Genomic DNA, 16,870 nt, shown 5'->3' on the forward strand with positions numbered 1-16,870 from the left:
GATATAAGGCAAGACCATCAAGCGCATGATTTTCCAAGCTTAGCGACGCCCTCACACACTTCGGTTTTCAAAGAAGCACATCCGAGTACTCTATGTTTAGCAAAAAGAGCGACACCGGTAACGTTATCTTCCTCATGTACGTTGATGACATCTTCATCACAGGAGATGACTCGACTTTAATTGATGCAGTGAAAAATCACCTACATCAAAAAATTCGAGATCAAGGACCTCGTCAAAAATATGAACTTGTATTCCATATTTTTTGTTGTGTGCTCAGGTTGGTTTCCCCCGTGTCGATGGTATAGTAATAGAACTTATAGAGGAGCCCTCCGCTTGGGATGGCTCGTGTAGGACTGCCTCATCTGACATACTCCCTCCATTGTTACCCTCTTGTAGATCGGGGTCATCTACCTGTTATTTGTTGGTCTGCTACTTTCCTTCCGCCTCTGCCTTTGCTTCAGTTTTCATCTCCATTCTCACTGCTTCCCTTACACACAATGGATCTCCTCTAAGTATGACGCTCCATCATGTTTTCTCATCCCAACAAGAGGCCACCATGCACTCCTTGTTCCCCGCCAGTCTATACAACAGAGGATAGTTGTCTTCAAGGGTAACCTCATCAAGCCACGAGTCCTTTCAAAAGCGTGTTTTGTTACCATTTCGCACCCAACCCTTCCAAAGAGCCGAGCCCTGAGTCCATCTATGACTGGATTCCCATTCCCAAGGCCATCCTCTCAAAATGTATTTAGTCTTCAAAATTGAAGACCACCATCAATGTTGTCAATTATGCAACCACAACCATTTCATGATTAGGTCCTTATTAAGGATAGAGAGCACCCTAATGCCCAAGCCCCCGTGATCTTGGTGGCGCGTAACAAGACTCTAAGAAACTTGGTGTGTGCTCTTGCCTTGTTTTCCACAGAAACTTGTTTCCCACAAAAACTTTTTCATGACAAAGACTTTTTTTTTCTATTTTCTTGGGCATGAAGGAAAGAGACAGTGTGGGAGGGAATACTAGATAACACGTACCTTGATAATGTGGCTCTCCTTTATTTAAAAAAAAAAGTAATGTGGCTCTCCTAGGAAAATAAAGGAATTTAGCTGGCCATCTTTGAGTTCTATTGACTACTTTAGATTCAACGTGTGCCCAGTTCATTGCCCTCGATACCCCTTTATGAAGAGTGAAGGGCCAATATATAAATGGGAGGGAGTCAAGGCCACCACCAAATATGATGGATGCTTGAAAACAAAAATCCTACTCTTTTGTTCATTAATCTTGAGACCAAAAAGTGCTAAAAAACATAGTAAAACCATCTAAAAAGACCATAAAAGTTGTATTGATGACTCCCCAAACAAATGTATGTCATCCACAAAAAATGTGAGTTATGTTTATCAACACCTGATAATTGAATGTCTTTTGAGATCCCATCACAATATGCCTTGTTGAGCATTGTGCTCAGCCCTTCCATAGCCAAGTTGAATAAGAGAGGGAAAAGAGGATCCCCTTGACACAGTCCTCATGTTGGGTTAAAGAAATTATCATTTTACCATTAATATTCATTAATGTAATTGATGAGGAGTGTAGGATCAATTAATCCAAGTTACACTACAAGAAAATAGGGAATTAGTGACGAACGTTTGTGACGGAATTGTTCTGTCGCTAATTAGCGATGGATTAACGAGAGAAACAAATCTGTCGCTAAAATCCATAATATTTATGAAAATAGCGACGGAATTGCTTTCGTCGCAAATTAGCGATGGCTTAGCGACAGAAGGTTTTGTCGTAATAACCGCAACATTTAGCGACGTATTTGGCGAGGGACAGTCTGTCATCGCTATTTAGCAACGCAGTTAGCGATGAAATATTTCTGTCTCTAACTAGTTATGTAAATTTACGACGGCTTTGCGACGGAATTAGGTCGTCGCTAAATATCGTGTAAATCCCTAATCAGAGCCCACTTTCTCTTTCTTGTTTCGCTGCTCCCGCCCGCCGCTCTCTCCCTCCCGCCGCCCTATCCCGCCCGTCGGCCTCTCCCCGGCTGCCACCGCTCGTCGACCGACGCTCCCCGTCAGCCTCCCGCCGCTCCCCGCTAGCCGCCCGGTGACGCTCAGGTAATCGATATTAAATTCGCTTTTTCCGGCAGGGGGTCCCCCCCTGCTTTTCCGACAGGGGGTCGCTCCCCTTCTTTTCTGGCAGAGGGACGCCCCAATGCCTTTTCGGATGGGGGTCGCCCCCTGCCTCTTTGGTTTTTCAGGCAGGGGGTCACCCCCTTGCGTTTTTGGCAGGAGGTCGCCCCCCTTCTTTTCCGGCAAGGGGTCGCCCCCCTGCTTTCTCGGTAGGGGGCCGCCCCAATGCCTTTCTGGATGGGAGGGCGCCCCCTACCTCTTGGGTTTTTCTGGCAGGGGGGTCACCCCCCTGCTTTTCCGATAGAGGGGTAGCCCCCCTTCTTTTCCAGCAGGGGGTCGCCCCCCTGGTTTTCCGGCAGGGGGTCACCCCCCTACTTTTCCGATAGGGGGGTGCCCCAATGCTTTTTCGGATGGGGGGCGCCCCCTGCCTCTTTGGTTTTCCTGGCAGGGGGGTCGCCCCCCTGCATTTTTGGTAGGGGATCGCCCCCCCTAGTTTTCCGGCAGGGGGTCGCCCCCCTAATTTTCCACTAGGTGCTTGGGTGCTCGGCTTCTCAATGTCTCCATTGTGCTCATACCCATGTGCACGATGTGTGCTTTTTGGGATCTCTGTGTTTGCTTTCCCTTTGCCATAGCGGAATCGTGTCCCTACTCAGTGCTGACAGCTCAACTGCAAGGTTCGTTGTGCATTTTGCCAGAGGGCTTGGCATGCGGTTTGGCAAGCCACACTGCATTGTTCTGTGAAACTGCGAATGACTCATTAAATCAGTTATAGTTTGTTTGATGATTCTTGCTACTCGAATAACTCTAGTAAAGCTAGAGCTAATACGTGCATCAAAGCCCGACTTCTGGAAGGGCCGTATTTTTTAGATAAAAGGCCAATGCAAGATTTCTTCATTTCAGCAAAGGGTGACTTCATTTTAACACATTGTCTATTGCAGATTTCTCAACGGATCCCGCTTGTGCCCCGTCACCCGTGGTAAGTAACTTACAAAATTAATGCAAATTGGGTGGATACCCGTGGTGAGTACGTGATGCAAGCACATCACATGTTATTTAATTTATTGGATGCAACGCTTTACTGTTTACGCACTCACTTAGTTGTTGATATCTAGGACTGTTTTGTTGGAGTTTAGATATCATGCTGAGCATGATTTAAATATATGAAAATAAAAGTGTTCTTATTTTTGGAGTATGGATTCCATGCTAGGCATGGTAGTATTTAGTAGGATATTGGAGTGTGTTTGTTGTAGGTACATGTTTGACATTTTTTTGATATGAATGTTTTCAATGTATTGCAATGTTGAATGCGATTATATCCATGCTTGCATGTAGTTACTTTCAATTTATTTATTACTTACATGTAAAATTGTATAATGAAAGCATGCTTCAAGTGAATGTATCATTTTATGAATAGTTTGCACATGAAAATATTAAGTTATCAATGCATGCATCATAATTCTTGTGATTGTATGACATCATATATTGCATGATAAATTTGATATTTTCTTCATCATAACATTCTGATGATTCTCTTTTAACTGGTTAGGATACTATTCGTAACATCATACGACAAAATGACTGCAAATCGTGACTGGATGTACCGTAGGATAGTTGACAATGAGTTATCGCATGAATATATGGATGATGTTGAAAGTTTTATTGAATTTGCAATGGCAAGTGTCAGTATAGTGAATCCTACAGGTCGGATTAGGTGTTCCTGCAAGATTTGTAAGAACAATCGATTTGTAGAACCTCATGGCGTTAGACATCACCTATACAGGAAGGGTTTTGTGAGCGATTATCAGAATTAGACGCTTCATAGTGAAGAATTTAGAAACAATTTTGATGCACGGGTGAATGTTGTGCACGATAATTCATATATGGATTTGATATTTGATGCCGCAGGAACAGAACTGGGTTATGCCATGGGTCCTAGTGATGTAACAACTGCAGTAGATGAAGAATCACCAAACGATGCAACTAGTAGATTTTATGATTTACGTAGAGATGCTGATGAGCCACTTTGGAACAGTTGCGAGAGTCACACTATCTTGTCTGCAGTTCTTCAACTAATGAATTTGAAGTCTGAGTATAATTTGAGTCAATCATGTTTTGATCGTTTATGCATAATTGTGAAGAGTATGTTGCCCAAAGATGAGAAATTGCCACAAAATTTCTATCGTGCAATGGTTATGGTTAACGCTTTAGGTATGGGGTATAAAAAGATAGATGCTTGTCCAAATCACTGCATGTTTATTTCAAGGATCAGGAAAACAATATATCATGCCCGTCATGTGGGCATCCTCGGTTCAAGCTAAAGACAAGAGACAATGGTAGCACGAGATCAAAAGAAGTTTTGTACAAGTCACTCCGCTACTTTCAGTTTTTTGCCTGCCTTAGAGCACATATGAGCATGATGGAATCACATATAAAGTTTTTTGCCTACCTTAGAGCACATATGAGCATGATAGAATCACATATAAAGTTTTTTTGACTGCCTTAGAACACATATGAGCATGATATAATCACATATTCAGTTTTTTGCCTGTCTTAGAACACATATGAGCATGATAGAATCACATATACAGCTTTTTGGCTGCCTTAGAGCATATATGAGCATGATAGAATCACATATACAGTTTTTTTGACTGCTTTAGAACACATATGAGCATGATATAATCACATAGTTTTTTGTCTGCCTTAGAATACATATAAGTATGATAGAATCACATATAAAGTTTTTTGCCTGCCTTAGAGCACATATGAGCATGATAGAATCACATATAAAGTTTTTTTTACTGTTTTAAAACCCATATGAGCATGATATAATCACATATTCAGTTTTTTGACTGCCTTAGAACACATATGAGCATGATAGAATCACATATATAGCTTTTTGCCTGCCTTAGAGCATATATGAGTATGGTAGAATCACATATAGAGTTTTTCTGACTGCCTTAGAACACATATGAACATGATATAATCACATATATAGTTTTTTGTCTGCCTTAGAACACATATGAGCATGATAGAATCACATACAGAGTTTCTTTACTGCCTTAGAACATATATCATTTATGATAGAATCACATATAGTGTATACTTTATTTCAATATATTTTGTTTATCAATACTTACCTTTCTTTTCTTGTGTAGATTGCTAGCGATAATTAACGTAGTGGAGCTGAAGGGGCAGATCAAGGCAATGAACAAGAAGACGCATAAAATCTTGGCGATGATTAGATTAATGTGTTGAATTTGTTCTACTTTCTTTTTGTTTCGAAAATGTAAATGTTGAATTGTAAATAATTAAAACTTGCGAATTTTAAAGTGGAACGATTAATTGTTTTAGTTTCCTTTTATATATATTTTTATGTGTACTTTGTTTTTTATTCATAGGAAATATAAATTATACAGGAAACATAAATTGTAGCACGAAATTTTTTTTCTCGATATTTAATTTTCAAATATTTTTTTTTATTTTTTTCCTTGTTTGCGACGGATTAACGACGGATATATCCGTCGCTAATAACTATTTATGTTGAATTTAGCGACGGATTAGCGATGGTTATAAATCCGTCGCCAAACCGAAGCCGTTGTTTATTAACGATGGCCTTGCGACGGATGTTGTCATTCGTTATTCCGTCGCAACTTAGTGATGGAACTGGCGATAGATACAGTCTGTCGCTACTTAGCGATGGAATGGGCGACGGATATATTTCGTCGCTTATTAGCGCCAAAAAATTTGCGATGGAAGATATCCATCGCTAATCCGACGCTAAGTCGTCGCTAAACTGTTTAGCGACGGATTAGCGACGGATTTAGGTCGTCGCTAATCCACCGGTTTGTTGTAGTGTTACCTAGCTTTGTTTGAAGCCCATTTTCTCTAAGGAAATCCCAACGTAGGGTGTTGAATGCCTTTTCATGGTCGATCTTCAGCTTGAATGACCTTGACTTGGTGCTATGGATTGTATGTATAGCTTCATGTAACAATATCCCACATTCTTGGATATGCCTACCTGGAATGAAAGCAAATTGGGATGGGACAACCACATGTGGAATTACCATTTCAACTCCCTCAGCCAATGCCTTTGAAATTATGTTATATGCACATTTAAAAAGGGAAATAGGCAGAAGTTTATACATTGATATCTTTTGTACCCCTTCGGTAGTAAGATCACTATCGATCTGCATATCTCCCTTGGAAACTTCCCATTTAGATGGAACTCCTTAAGAACCTGCATGAAATCACCTTTGCAAATGTCCCAAATAGCATCAAAGAACTCTATAGGGAAACCATCAACCCCCGGGCCTTCCCAATGAGCGAACCACAGTCACCCACTCCTCAAGACAATAATGCACTTCCAAGAAGTTCTTGCTTTCATCTGTTAACGTATTGAAATATAAGTGATGAAGGTTATTACTATCAGCATACCTGAAGGAAAATTTATTCTCAAAGTATTCGGAGATTTCCATCAAAAGATTGTCCCCCTCATTATTACACAGATGCATACATATGAAAGTAGCTGGTGTTGGCATCGCCTGCTTGGAGCCATTATATCCACAAACATTGCAACCACCTAATTTCCTGCTGCAACCTCCATTCTCTAATTTTATTGGTGAGCTCGACCTGTTTATTTCAAGTTTTCAACTCTTTGCCAAATTTCCATTACCGCCATTGTTTTCTTCTTTCCAGAAGTTCTTACAGAGAGAAGCATGTTGCACAGTTAGAAATCCATGTGTGTATCCCTTCTTTGAAAGGTCCAAGCTGAGTACTTTCGTGTTCATGAAACAGGAAAATGTAAGGTTTTATGCCAACCAACTTTGGTCAGTGAGGTGGTTCTTCTTCAGTTATCAAAACAAAAAAAAGGTTGGCCTAGTAGAGAAAACTTTCAGAAAAAAAAATCAACTTTTGATTTCCAAATCAAATTTGGTTTGGAGTCACATGAATCAGAATCACACGAGGATCCTTGTGATTCTAATTCTCAATGTAAAGGCAAATGAGAGTCCATTTCTCATCAATCATTTTCTGTCAGATGTTTGTTTAGCCAATGCCAATGAGATTCATTGTCTGGTTTTTATGAGAGTCTAAATCTCATGAGACTCCAACATTTTAGATTAACGCGTAGCCAGCAATGATAGACCAGCACTCCATTAAAGAAAAGGAAACTGTCCCATTCCTTCTGTCTATGAGCATTAACAAAGAATGGGGTAGGTTTGGTTTGATGCATTTATTGAGGCAGGGCGTTTGAAAGTTTTAGAGACGGGATCAGGTCAGAGTGGGCTCTGACGGTCTTCCATCATAGAGGAGTATGTAGCGTAAAGAGAACAATCAGCAGAAAGGGAGAATATACATTTTGTTAAATAACGCGTAGACAGCAGCTATTTTGAAAAGGAAAGGTGTGGGACCAAAGTCACCAATTCCATTGGGAATGCCAAGTGGCAGCTGTGCCAAGTTGACATGGAAACCTTGACCCATTTTGTTTGACGTTTCATGTTGCTCTTTTTCAATGAATAAAATGACTGATATAACCACAAGTTTAACATTATGCAGAAGGCATCCGTCGTCACTTCCACACCCCAAAACAGCTGTATTTAGGGGTGCCAACGAGTCCGGTTTGGTTACCATCCAGGTGGAAGCAGACTTGGACCAGGTTTTTGAGTATGAGATCAGGTTCGGACTCTGATCTAATCGGGTCCACTACAAGAGAAACTATACTCGGACCTGATAAGAACTACATGAACCAAATCCGGACCATACCCGATAAATTAATATTTTTTTATCAATTTTACATTAAAAATTGTCGAAAATCAATTATCTTATCGGCAAATTTTTAAAAAAAATTATTGTTCTTGAGTTATTATCAGCAAAATATTGGGAAATATAAAAAAAAAAAATTCTCAAAAATCTCAAAGAATTAAAGAAAAATAAATAAAAACAAATTAATTATACAATTAAAGCTAACATCTATTAGCTTAAATAACCTGCTGTATTATAACAACAACATAAATCTCACACTACTTTATTTTGACAAAAACTAGTTTCGTTCTAGTTATGATCCGGATTGATACTTATTAAGGAAGGTAAGTTTATAGCCAAATTAGGTTGATGGGATCAATAATTTATTTATATTGGCATAATTGATTCTATGATGGATCTGAATAGTATCAAGCTGGATATTTGAACGTAATGATTTATTTCGTATGAGTCTTGATTTGACCCGAATATATTCAGATAACTATAATGTTGGATATGTGGTGTAGATTCATTTATTTTTTGAAATATATAGATATGAATTTGGATAATGGTTAAATCTCTTATGATGCATATTTTTGAATAAGTTATCTAAACTCGCATGAATTTTATTTTTTCTCTATTGAACTCAATGATAACATCAAGTCAATTTTGGATATGGATTGATATAAATTCGTTTTGAATATAGTTGTTTTGTTTAGATCTGTTAATGGATCTGAATTTACATGTTGACATGCTTGTGGTTTGTGTGCTTATTATCATATTTGATATGTTTAAAGCCTTGAAAAATGAATGAGTTTATCATGTTTGGCATATCTAAATAGTAATAGGAGAACACCTATTGAATATAGATCCAGTGCATATTTATGTTGAATATAGATATGAAGACTTATGATTTACTTCTTAATGCATATTGATTCTAGTTTGTGATATTTAAAAAAGTGACAGCTGAATTATAATTTTACAGATGCATATGAGTGTATGTAAATATTTTATTTGCATATTATGATAAATAATTATCATAAGTAATGTTCTTTATGGTCTATTTTATGAATAAATGAAGAAATATTTTCATGTTTTAAGAAGCTTATGCATGGTATGCAACATGCTGTTATTCATGTTTTTAGCAATACTTATAATTATTTAAATCTGGATATATATCGATTCAAAATAATCATGTGGTAGTTAACTCGATAAGAATTTAAGTATGTTGTATGTGATAATGATGCCCATGGATAGTAGAAATATTAACTATGTTAAAAGTTTTGAAAAAAATGAGAGTACTTGCAAATCATATTTTATCATTGATCCATGATTTAATAAAATTCATAGTACTCTATTAGTATGCATATGGACATGATGATGTCCTATGGTATGGTTATGGAAAAACCATAAGAACCCATGACTAATTAAGAAAGTGAGACCCCAATATAATGAATTTGTTTGAATATGATATTGCATAAAAGTTGTAATTTAAATTATGACATGGTAAGAAACCTATATAGTTATATGAAATAAATGTATGAAAGAAAGATTACATGGCTAAATCCATAGTGTATGTGAAAAAAATCATGGTTCATATGATAATGAAAACACCGGATGACTATGTGAAAAATAACCTATAGTATGTGTAAAAAATATCATACTTGAAAATAAAAAAAATGCAAATAGCTATATGAGAAATAACCTATAACATGTGCAAAAACCTCATACTTTAATATCAATGATGAAAAGATCTACATGACTATATAAAAAACAACTCATAGCACATGTGAAAACCTCGTACTTAAAAATAGATGATAGAAAAGTTCACATGATTATATAGAAAACAACTTATAACATGTGAAGAAAACATTATATTTAGATATTGATATAACTCAAGAAATTATGCATGATTATTTGGTGCATGATTTTGTTATAAAATAATATATAGGTTACTTGATACATCAGTTGTGATATAGTATGGTTGTTCGTCTTGTAACCAAGTGAGATGATACAGATAATGGATCTAGTGTAACCATAACGATCTCACACTAGAATTCAAGGAGCCACACAATGGTGGGTTTGTAACTCATCAAAAATCGCATTGAAGGAGATTAAAATCCCCAAATGTGATTAAAATCCACATTCAAGAACTATAAATCCCCAACCCCTGCGCATTCCAGGAAAGATCGAGCTTCATCCTCTCTAAAGCAGGCTATGCATTATAGGAAAGATCGAGCTTCATCCTCTCTGAAGCAGGCTGTTTCCCACAATTTTCCCTCCCTCTCCATCTTCTCTCCTCCTCACTCAGCCCACACCCCGATCCTAAACCCATCAGTCCAAATATATGAACCATTTACTAAAACTGTCATATTAAATTTATATTGTTCATTCATTGGAACTGCTTTAAGGCTCTGTTTAGGAACTGGCAATCTGAGGGAGTTTACGTGCATTTGAAAAAGTGGCAACAGCCATTTTCTGGATTTGGCAGTAGTTTCCAAATCTAGTTTTTACTGCAAGTGCACCACTCTGCAGAAGGCAATTCAAATGTATGCAGGCAATAAATGGGGATCTTCTAATATCGATTTAGACAGGCATGAATAAAATTAGAGAATCTTTCTGCAAATTTTCTGAACTGTATCAGTGACTTCTCATCACAATATGGCTTTTAATAAAAAAAAATTATTCAGCCATCAAAGAATAAATATCTCATATTGGTGGAATCAACCAGAACGTCAGAACACGTAAATTTAGTAATTAATGCCACGTCATATGATTCATATCATGTCATCAAGTCTCTGAAATCATTGGATTAAATTTCGGCACTATCACGGTATCACCACACTCTTGTGTAATATTGAAAGTTTAAATGCAAGCACCAGCAGTCTCCCGAGAAATAGAAGACACCGCAATGCATGATGTTGAAATGAACCTATTCAATTATCACATTTTCTCATGTAATTTATACTACATGGAGTATTCGCATGTGTACTTAAACAAGGGACACTGGATAAGTGACTGTGCTTTTGTCTCCAATGTTTTGCATGCAGCAGTATTCATTTCATAACTGATATTCCGTACTCTTACCCATTAGTAGCTCTTGATATGTACTCTTACCCACTAGCAGCAAAACTTCTCAGGAATCCATCCACATAACATCACAATTGAAGAACCCTCCATTGTCACTTTTAGGCCAGAGGAACCCAATTCAAGACGCATCCACCTAGGAAATGCTTGCACACGACACCACAATGACATCTGAACATTGCTAAAGTGGTTAAATCCAAGGTCTTATTAGTAACTGGCCGAGATTTTGCACATGAACCAACATACTTCAACTCACTGACCTTGAGAGAGTAGCAGTGCGATGAACTAAGCATTAATTTTCGTCCAGGAAGTCTTCACTTTCACTTCCATAAATAATTTGTCAAATAGAAGTGCATTAGCAGGCCAGATGCAGTATAGAATCAGACACACAATGTGGAGATGATGGGAATCTGAATCAGGGTTTTGCCGTGAAAACTCTGTAGCCAGAGCATCGGCTCTGTGCTTCACCACCGGTAATGAATCAGAGCTGTAGTGCTGCCCCAGTTGTTCACAGTTGCTCCCATGGAATCACAGAAGTCTTGGAAAATTTTTTACAGGAAAACCATCTGGACAGGACCTTTGTTTTTGGTGAGGAAAAGCAATTTAAAACAACTATTCTATCAATTGAAGGCTTGACATTTCTGTGCATGAGACCTAGAAGACAACGCATCAATATTATATGGCTTCTTGAATTTCGCCAACTCCAGTTGCCTTTAAATTTAAAGCCCATCCACAACCTCATAAATCTTGATGTATTCAGGGTTGGGACCTATCTTCTACAGCAAATGAGCAAACCCTGCCGTTTGCTTGAACTAAACTACAACCTGGTGTTTTTTTCACTCTTTTTGACTTCATCATCCTTCTTAGTTTTGCGACGCCTTCCCAGTTCCCTTCTACAGCATATACATTGGCCATGGAAACATGGGACACAGCACTTGGCTCGAGCTCAAGAAGTCTCTCTACCACAAATTCTCCTATCTCAATTTCATGGTGGATTCTGCAAGCTCCCAGCAGAGCACCCCAAATACCAGCATCAGGTTCAAAGGGCATGCTCTGAACTAAATCCAGTGCTTGTTGAATTTTCCCCCTGCGACCTAGAAGGTCAGCAATACAAGCATAGTGCTCCAACGTGGGAAGTATGTGATATTTAGCAGTCATAGAATAAAAAATCTCTAAACCTTTCTCCAGTAATCCAGCATGGACACACGCTGAAAGAATGGCGAGAAACGTTATCTGGTTGGGTCTCATGCCCAGCTTCACCATCTCAAAAAAAGCACTGAGTGCCTTCTTGCAGTCTCCATTCATTGCATAACCCAATATCATAGTTGTCCAAGACATGATGGTCTTGTCTTGCATTGTTTCAAAAAATTCAAAAGCATCATTCATGCTGCCACATTTAGTGTACATGTCAGGCAAAGCATTGGAAACAATTACATTACTAATGAACCCTCTTGTAACCGAATATTCGTATCCATCTCCCATATTCAAGATCCCCTGAGATGCTACAAGCAGATAGCACAGAAACCACAGTGACTGCATCAGGTTTTCCACAAGAAATCTCCATGGCATTCAATAACTCTGTAGCTTCATTTGAGCATCCATTTTGAGCAAAGCCAGAGATCATGGCAGTCCAAGAGACACTGTTTTTCACTGGCGTTTCAGCAAAAACTTGATACGCGGCCTGTATATCCCCACATTTTGAGTACATTGAAATAATAGCATTCTCAGCAGAGATGTTTGAATCAAAACCAGCCTTGAAAACAAAAGAATGAATGCTTCTTCCCACCGGCAGTACATCCACTTCAGCAAAAGATGAAACCAAGCTCAAAATAGTCCCCAGATAGGGTTTTTCGTCCAAGTGCAACATCTGATTGAAAATCCTTACTGCTCCCATATAATTCTCTTGACAACAATAACCTGAAATCAAGGCATTCCAAGAGACCGTGGTTCGATCAGACACGTCAATTTCATCAAATAAGACCTCAGCTGATCCGTTCTCTTAGCACTTCCCATACATCGAAATCAGAGTGTTCTTCGCGGAAGCAACCTTCTACACCCCATTCTTAATTACCAAACAGTGGATGCACTCCCCAACCTGCAGACTGTCTTTCCCTACACAACCCTGCATTAAAACAATAATCGTGACGCAATCCGGCGAACAATCCAACAGGGGCATCTCCCGGAAAACCGTGAAAACAGATTCTAGACAGGCCTTCTGTGAATACCCACCAATCAAAACGTTCCACGACGCGGTATCTCTCTCGCTCATTCCATCAAACACTTGGTGCGCAGACTCCAAACAGCCCCATTTCGCGTTGAAGCTCATGAGCGACGTCTGCACGAAGATATCCGACGAAAGCCCCGATTTAACAACATGGGTATGGACGCAAACGGCGCCCAAAAGTGTCCCACCATTGCTTAAACCCGTGAGCAAGAAGGGAAACGTGAGATGGTCAGGTTGGTTACCTCCGCGCCGCATCTCCCGATACAAAGGGAGGAAAAGCGAGGCGTCCCAGGAGGAGTTGGCGTAGAGTCTGATCATGGAGTTCCACGAAGAGACGATGGGGCTGGAGATTCGATCGAAGAGCAGACGGCAGTAAAGAGTATCGTTGTAAGAGTCATGCTTGGCGTGGAAGATGGCGTCAGCTAAGAGGGTATCGTCTTCTTGGAGGCCATTCACTACAAGTTGGGCATGGGCTCGCTGTATCTGCTTCAGATGGGAAACCATCTGGGGATGGATGGATTGATGGAACAGCCGTGGAGTGAATGGAAGGAGGGTTTTGGGGTGGCGTACGCGACGAGGAGGAAGGAGAATCGCCATAGTCGCGTGCAGAGTAGCAGCACGTTGTTGTCATCCTTTGGGGACGACGAACTGCGAAGAGAAGATAGTCTAAAAGAGCAGACGATGAAGATGGAGTTTGCACAACTGCAGAGAAAATGGTCCCTCGGGAAACAAGGAAAATCGGGACGGGAAGGACTTAGAGAGAGAGAGAGAGAGAGGGGGGGGGGAGGGGGCGGGGGCGTACGTAAGAAGAATAAAAGGGCAAACAAAAATGAATTCCGTTGCCGGGATTTGAACCCGGGTCTCTCGGGTGAGAGCCGAGTATCCTAACCAACTAGACTACAACGGATTGCTGTTATCATTCGAGATATTTTTTTTTTTCTTAAATTGGCAACCTAAAACCGTCCATTAACCGCACCATACTATGCAACAGATACAGACAATGTTTGAAAATATTGCGAGATGCGATATTCTAAAAAGCTGATACATTCTCCAAATGTTTAAAAAAATATGATATTTTTATCATCAACCTAATGCAATAAAATTATTTCTTTACATTCTTATATTTTCCTTTAGTTATATTTTTTATATTTATTTATTCCGGCATTTGTTGCAAGATTTTCCTTGTTAATGTTTTTTGGAAAATAAGATTTGTGGCATTGTTATATATAATCCTATTGTTTTTTTAGACCTAGTTGCACTGGCTCAACCTGCCGTACTTATAGTCGATGTTCTGTCTACTTAAATCTCAGAGGGCTTACCCCTCGACCCCAGGGAGTGGCCAAACTCTCATGGGATTTGAACCTAGACTGCCTGCCCGTCTGCCTAGGCCGGCCCCATCCCACTGCGCCAAAGCCCTTGGGTCTATACAATACAATCCTACTGCTGGCAAAAAACAATTGGGCTGTTTCTCCTTATGAAGTTTGCAGAAGTTCTTGAAAAGCCATTCATTCCACATTTGTGAATTTCATATTACAAAGAATCATGACGTGATGCTACACTTATGCAGCAGCGCCTTCCGGGCGTGCTATAGCTTGCCATCCTGCATACAATTTGTTGGATTCTTTTAGTGTGTTCGTCACGCTTCCCAGGTCCATGCTGGGTACATGTTGCTTGCCTTGAAGAAACTAGTCTGATCAGCAGTTGCTCGCAAACCAGTTTGAGCACTAATGAGAAACAGATCCCCCTGCTTACGCAACCAGATGGTGCCCCTTGTCTGCTGCCTTCTCAACCAACAATACCGACATATTTTAGTGCCAAACAGAATATCAAAATTGGAAACCAGAGTGACCATGATTCTTCACAACAGAGTCTGGATACTGACAGAACTATTAAATTGATCTGCAGTACAAACCAAACAGGTCTGGCAATCAGGTTTTCCCTATGCTGGTGCGGATTTTTTCCTTATCATTTCTAATTCAGTTGCCCCTAAGCAAAGGTCTTCCTCATATTTTGCCATAATCCAGTACCAATTCAGGCCAATTTTCTTATCTAAACATTGACCACATGGTTCACTCAAAATTGTTGGTCATTACATCTTTCGAAGAGGGTAAAGATTAATTCAAATAAGAAGCACTAGGACGAGCTGGGGATGGAAGGGAACTGGGATGTAGCAAAAAAGGAGGGAAAAGATAGTTTTGATAGGTGACGAACTCAATGCTTTGTAGTTGTTTGGACAAGACCAAGAAGTGCCCACAAGGAAAGTATACCAACATTGAAAGGTTTTAAAATTGTTGAATAAAAGAAAAAGCTTATCGATTTTACTGAAATACATAATGCATAGTAAACCAGATAAAATGACAAATAATCTGAATATATGGAATATGGAAGTTTAGTAACCTTTTTCATTATTCTCCAAACGATCAGAAACAGAAAACCAATGTCTTCATCATCAGAAGTTTGGAAGAATGTCTAGAATTGAAATTACCATGACCCACTTGATCACTGTCTCCATCAAAAGACAAGGTGTTGAAATTATATATTGTCATTGATTCATGAAAAAAATGCAGAAAATGAGAAGAAAATGCTTAAATATCTCAGATAACACAAAAGACGAAATGAATTGAGGATTTATTTCGGAATCACGTGGCTAAAAGGAAACACCTTTCCTATTTGTCAAATTTTATGTAGAGATATATCATCATCTATTCACACAAAGACATCTAGCTGGTCTAAGCAAACAAAGGTTAATATTTAAAGCAATTCCCACATTGTGTGTCAATCTACGACCCTAATCTCATCCACCACAAGGGATTCTTAGCAGTTAGCAATCAATTAATACTTTTATAGTACATTTAAATCATGTTAGATAAGAAGGGTACAGAGAAGTACGGTGTTGACTCATCCAGCCACCTTTTTTCTTAAACCACGACTCCATCTCAGATTAGTTACCAAACTCATGAGAGTACTTTCAGCTTCTGACTTTTGTTTATTCCAATCTATTTAGTCAAATGCTATAAAAGCTCTGAAACCAAGCTTGTTCTGACTTTCTCTTCTTCGTTCTTATTTTATCAATTGTGATAAACCCTCTAAAACAAGTTGAGCTTATCAGCAACCACTAAGAACGGTTATAATACAGTGCAGGAATCTTATGCAACTGCTGCAGCACGGATGGTACAGCAAGGTCAATGCATTGCATGTGCAGTTTCTTGTGACAGTAGCATATCTAGCAAAGCGAAATCATAAGTCAACCATATGAAAAAAAAAATCCTTAAATTTTATAAAATAGAAGGTGATCTTGGCATGGAATATGATAGCTTGTTACACAGAATATATATGAGGTCTTAGGTTGAATTGAACGATGACAAACATGTTTAGAAATCAGAATTTACAATATAATACCAGTTTCTGTAAGCATGGCTACCACAGGTTATCATATATTGAAAAGATAATAGATAACATCTCCTCTGAGCCTTCCAAGCCTGGTGTCTTGGGGGCGTGGTACAACTTGCCTTCCTACACAAAATTTGATGGAATCTTTTGGTGCTTCTAAGCCTCCATGGTCCATGTTGGGTACATGTCACTAGCCTTGAAGAAAGTAGTCTCATCAATAGTTGTTTGTAAAGCAGCTTGAGCACCACTCAAAGCAGATCACCTTCAAATCTTATGCAACAAGATGTTGTGCCTTCTTTGTCTGCT

General features: G+C 39.0%; 2 protein-coding genes and 1 non-coding gene across 3 annotated transcripts; all 3 read right to left on the minus strand.

The window, feature by feature from the left end:
- Positions 1-11,706: 11,706 nt before the first annotated feature.
- LOC149839709 (pentatricopeptide repeat-containing protein At4g19191, mitochondrial-like) lies at positions 11,707-12,306 on the minus strand. The gene has a single exon (XM_090004916.1). It carries the CDS (start codon positions 12,304-12,306, stop codon positions 11,707-11,709), a length of 600 nt encoding a protein of 199 aa, XP_089861042.1.
- Positions 12,307-13,000: 694 nt separating this feature from the next.
- LOC149839710 (pentatricopeptide repeat-containing protein At4g21065-like) lies at positions 13,001-13,771 on the minus strand. The gene has a single exon (XM_090004917.1). The coding sequence runs from the start codon at positions 13,769-13,771 to the stop codon at positions 13,001-13,003; it is 771 nt and encodes a 256-aa protein (XP_089861043.1).
- A 237-nt stretch (positions 13,772-14,008) lies between these two features.
- TRNAE-CUC (transfer RNA glutamic acid (anticodon CUC)) lies at positions 14,009-14,081 on the minus strand. Its single transcript has one exon. It is a non-coding gene; the product is annotated as a tRNA-Glu (tRNA).
- Between the last annotated feature and the right edge of the window lie 2,789 nt (positions 14,082-16,870).

Source organism: Nuphar pumila, chromosome 4 (genome assembly GCF_984573655.1).
Source record: "Nuphar pumila chromosome 4, dmNupPumi1.hap1.1, whole genome shotgun sequence".
NCBI classification, from domain to species: domain Eukaryota; kingdom Viridiplantae; phylum Streptophyta; class Magnoliopsida; order Nymphaeales; family Nymphaeaceae; genus Nuphar; species Nuphar pumila.

Excerpts from the sequence above, each read along its gene's own strand:
- LOC149839709 (XM_090004916.1), bottom strand. The coding sequence starts at position 12,306 with ATGCAAGACAAGACCATCATGTCTTGGACAACTATGATATTGGGTTAT.
- LOC149839710 (XM_090004917.1), bottom strand. The coding sequence starts at position 13,771 with ATGGCGATTCTCCTTCCTCCTCGTCGCGTACGCCACCCCAAAACCCTC.